We start from the raw sequence: 5,000 nt of genomic DNA, 5'->3' as shown, positions 1-5,000 counted from the left end.
CTTCAAATACAAACTGAACTCTGATACCAATAATATTATTGTAAGCATTTTTCTGTTTTGTGCACTGTATTACAATATTACATGTATTTTAAAGGCACACTAAAACAAGTTCGCTTATGCGTCTACATTATTTGCAATGACAAAACAACTAAATTTTCCCAGCTGGGTGTTTTCGTACCACAAAACAGTATTCATTATGACTTAATGTGACATGTACACCTGCATCTGTTTCAAATTTATCTGTTTTTAATTGCCTGTAGCTCACACAATATCATTAGAATATTAAGGGTCTACTTACCTAAATATTCATCATTATCTTCATCGTCCTCCTCTACATTCCTCCAAGACGGCCCGGCAATCTCTGACATATCCCTTGTTCTCATTGCATTCTTGTTTACTTCAAGTACATTGTGTGCATCACCTCCTTCTTTTCTTTTGACTTCTTTCTCCCTTCTTTCAAGATCAGCCTTCTTTCTTGCAAGCTCCATCTCCTTCTCCTCCACATCCCTATCATGTTCATTCACCATAACAATTGACCGGGTTAGCTGTGACCTCTGGCCAAGGACATTGAAGTCTCTTTCATCTAGGGCCTTCTTCTTTTGCATTTTTTCTTTCTTCTTCTCCTCCCTTTCTTTATCAGCTTCATTTTTTTCTTTTTGGCTTATAGCTTTGGAGGAAACCCTGGCTGGACTTTTTGCTTTTTTTTTTTTTGCTCCCAGACTGTTTGTTTTCTTTTTTGGCTGACCCGCTTCTTTTTTTAGTCATGGCATCCATTGCAGCTTTACTTTTTGTTAACTGCTCTTTGTCATCTGTTAAAATGAATGTAAAACAGTTTCAATTACATATTATTTCATTTTTTTATATAATTATGGCTCAAAGGCTTGAAAAGATCTGCATGTAAGCCAGGGTGCATTTCGCCTAACCTCCAAGCCGAAGATACTCCAAGGGTTTTATGATTCCATGCCAAGTGTCTGTTAAGTGGGCCTAAGACTACACTAAACCAGATAGCTCGTGTGCCGACACAAAAACCATATCGGATAGGGCTTCTGTTCACAAAGGGAACGCTGATTTTTGTGCGGTTTTTAAAACAAAGCGACGCTGCACCGCTTCGATCTTGAAAGTGAATTGTCGTGTATCGGATAGGTTCTTGTGCCACTCTTTGGTGTTGTGCTGTGAACCGATATTGAACCGTAGCGGAAGTCAATCGGGAGTCTAAGATCTACGACGGCGACTGTCAACGAAAACGTCACCTCAAAATATAACATGGTTCTATCATAAGTCTTTTGGGATTAATCAGTCTCCTTCACGGACGACTTGTTCCATTTCTGGGTCGTTTCTGTTCATACCAGACCAGAGTATTTTTCGTGTCGATGCGGTAAGCTAACCAGTATAGTGTAGACATAGCCTAAGCGGTCCAATTCTGAAAGATGCTAATGCCACACTAAATAAGCCTAATCATGCCACCAGTCTGACTGCACGGTAATTAAATATACTTAATATAAAAAACTAGAAAAAGTACATTTACATATTTTATTGAAATATACTGTTAAGACAAAAAAGGGTCAAAATCCAGTTGCCTTTTTTCACACAGTCTGATAATTCATATTCTTCACTTTTTCCTTTCATGACCCACTGACTAGGGATGCAATAAACAGATATGCAGGCAACCGTTTTGGCTGAACCTTTACATGAATTTACCGCTGAGAATGGTAAGTAGGACAAGTAGAAACGGCTAAACGAATTATAAACGAAAAAAAAAAAATGGCAGAAACTCACCACTCTCGCTCAGCACCACACATGGGTAGTACTTTTTGTACAGGTACAATGCTGAAGTTGTATTGTTTTCCTTTCTCAGTTCGGTTTCGTCAACAATAAACTTAACATTGTCCTCAATAAATTGCACCAAAAAGTATCCTAAAATGGGAAAACAAATAATTCTTATATACCAAAATTAAAAATCGAAATACAGTGATCTCGATAAGAGTCTAGACAACGCTGCTCACTTCATGATCACATGTAAAAGCTTTCTTCGACGTTGAATATTTAAGTAAAAAACAAATCGAAAGCAGTTTAGCGTTGTCTGTACTCTTATTATGCCCAATAATATTCGTCATCAGAGTGGTCAGAATTTGTTGCGGACCGATCGATCGACTCACGCGACTGCTCCACGTGAGTCCACAACATTTTGAGCACCCCTTTCGATTTGTTAAACAGACAACGCTGAATCCATTTCAATTTGTTAATTATAGCCACTGAAATGCGATAAACTTTTAGGCTTCTTCTGACAAGGAATGCATCGACCTTCACGTGTGAAATGAATTTGGACTTCGTAGAAATAAAAAAAATTCACTTACTCCTTTCACCATACTTGAATGATGGTGTTGTTTTCCTTTGTGTTACTCATTGTGTCTAAAGACAGAGGCAATATCTAAATAGAAAAGGCAACATATACCAACGCAATTCCACGGGTCACCGACTCACCGACCTCAAGACAAAAGTTCTTTTCGCCGGCTCGTTTCTCCCACCAAACCAAACTCCGTGTCCCGTATGTTGCCAAATAAGGAAAAGCAAAAGATCCCGTAAGTAAGCCGACTGTACTGGATGTCAGCGGAGCATGACCAAAAAACATACCAAAAAACATGGCGGACGATAATGAGGATACTTCTTCGGCAAAAAAGCTAAAGAAGGGTAAATTGCGTAAACCTTACAACCAGTATCTTTCTCAACCAGGATTAAAGATACCTCGAACAACCCTGCGACGTTGGCCGCAGAACTTTTCGACATCCATTGCTTTGCCGTCGGATGACCTTAGCACGGGGTCAATAAGTAATAATGACGCTTCGCGACCGAGCGACTTCACACATATGGAAACCGGTGAACCATCACACAGTTTGTCAAGCCAGACTGCAGTTCCTTTCGAAACGGATGACTGTGAGAGTTATTTTAATCAATACGAGGATTATGATCACGAGCAGAGCGACCAATGCAACCCATTGGATGGACCTCTTAATCCTTCAGAACTAGCCGAAGTACATGTAGTTGAGGAACATGAACAAGAAGGCATCGAAGATTACCTTATGGCTTTTGATTCTGAGGAGAGTGCTGCTAATGGAAACACTGATGAGCAAGGGAGGGGATCTGCAAATGTTCCTTTATATAGTGGGGCACCCATCACTGTGGCAGTCAGTATGTTGTTAATTATTTCGTTTGCCATTCAACACAGTCTAACTGGACTTGCTCTTGTTGATTTGTTGACCTTAGTCAGCCTTCACTGTGCATTGCCAAATCAATGTGCATCTTCAATGGATCTGGTGAAGAAATTTTTTATGAAATTAAAGTACCCCATCCAGTTTCACCATTATTGTTTCTTTTTGTATGGAGTATCAAGGACCGTCTTTAGCAGATGACAAACTGTGTAAAAACAGAAGCTGCTTGAAAGATCTCGGCAAGAAAGAAATGTCTTCATACTTCATCATCATACCACTTATTTGCCAGCTTAGGGACCTTATTGAAAGTAAGTGTTCTAAATTAATACATCTTACATTGTATATGTACTTCTATCTGTCATAAATTCTAATTTATGCCCATTGTCGTTAACAGCTCTCATAAACTTAAGATACCTGTAGTAATCATACCTAGTTTAACATTTATAATTTATTTTAGATTGTTCAAGACACATATACATGTATGTAACAGCCTAAAAATGGATAATACCTAGAGGATAAGAGCTAATATGCTTTGTGGAATATTGCTTTAATTGTAATTAACTACATGTAATAAAACCATGGCTTGTTGTGATTTTGAGACTACAATTGCTGACCCTTTTTCAGAGACTGGCATTCTGGGCCTTCTTAGCTATCCAGTTACAAGAAGGAAGATAAATCTACACGCAATTGAGGACATCCAAGATGGATTACTTTACAAAAAGCATTTTGGAAGTGATGGGTATTTTAAAGGCACTTCAGACAAGAAAAAGAAAACTGAAATCCATGTAAGTTTTCAGATAAACACTGATGGTGTAGCCCTTTTTAGGTCATCAAAATACAATATTTGGCCAATTTACCTTGCTGTGAATGAGCTTCCACCAAACTGCAGGTATAATATTATGTAGTGCATGCATGTTCCTTTAACTGGTACAGTGGAACCCTATCACCTGTACTACAATCACATTAAGGCCATAGAGAGGCAGTGTGGCCCAGTGGTTAGGGCGCTTGACTTGAGATCCGGAGATCCCGGGTTCAAGACCCGCTCTGACCACTCGTTGAATTTGATCCTGGTAGTCCCTTGTTCAACTTCCCAGCTGCACTTGTAAATAGCCAACTGGTTTGCCTCCGGCCAGTTGGGATTCTTAACAGCTGTCGTTGTTGTTCTGTGCTGTCATTTCGTTGAGTTTCATTGGCCCTGAAAAACACCTATGGGGAGCCGTCAATTAAGTATGTATTGTATTGTATTAAAACTTTGGTTACAATAACAGGGTGATTAGATTGTCATGTTACGGTGTATGTAATAAAACAGTGACTACAATTGTTAAGAGTTCATGAGGGTAACAATGAGGTAGCTGCATTAATAAAGTGTTTATAATGTGGAGGTCTGTTATAAAGGGTGTACATTTACATTGTAGTTTATTTAAAAAGAAATGGTTTTAGTTGAGAATAGAGAGTGATCAGATTTTTGTGGGTATTAGTTGGAACTGTGTTCCTTCTGGTTGGTCTTGTAATTAAGAATCTCAATAAGATTTACTGCTTCTAATTTCAAGATAAGTGCGACACTTGGATAAAAAGATGCGACATTTGATTGTTATGTCTCATACGTGGTAACCTGCATGTAGTTTTTTAAATTTAATTCTCATTTATTTCATGGCATTCTAATTATAATGATAACTAGATGCTTCTGTGAAGCATACACTGGGTTGCCTGTGGTACGTGCTACAGAAAATCAGAAGGCACTGAATTGTGTGGTATTGAAATACAGCATTCCAGTCTCTGAAGAACAACAAATAA

The 5,000-nt window shown here is 38.5% G+C and overlaps 2 protein-coding genes across 2 annotated transcripts in view; both read right to left on the bottom strand.

Moving 5' to 3' along the window:
- The window catches only part of LOC137981278 (uncharacterized), a 2,638-nt gene extending 2,363 nt beyond the window's left edge, over positions 1–275 (bottom strand). The window contains exon 1 of the mRNA XM_068828561.1: positions 266–275. Within this exon, the coding sequence (XP_068684662.1) occupies positions 266–275 (10 nt within the window). The remainder of the gene's footprint in view (positions 1–265) is intronic.
- Positions 1–5,000, bottom strand: part of LOC138007991 (uncharacterized) — a 162,152-nt gene that overhangs the window by 40,040 nt on the left and 117,112 nt on the right. The gene's annotated exons all lie outside the window — the stretch shown is intronic.

Source organism: Montipora foliosa, chromosome 1, assembly GCF_036669935.1.
Source record: "Montipora foliosa isolate CH-2021 chromosome 1, ASM3666993v2, whole genome shotgun sequence".
Lineage (NCBI taxonomy): Eukaryota > Metazoa > Cnidaria > Anthozoa > Scleractinia > Acroporidae > Montipora > Montipora foliosa.
This window is presented reverse-complemented; position numbering and strand designations above follow the sequence as displayed.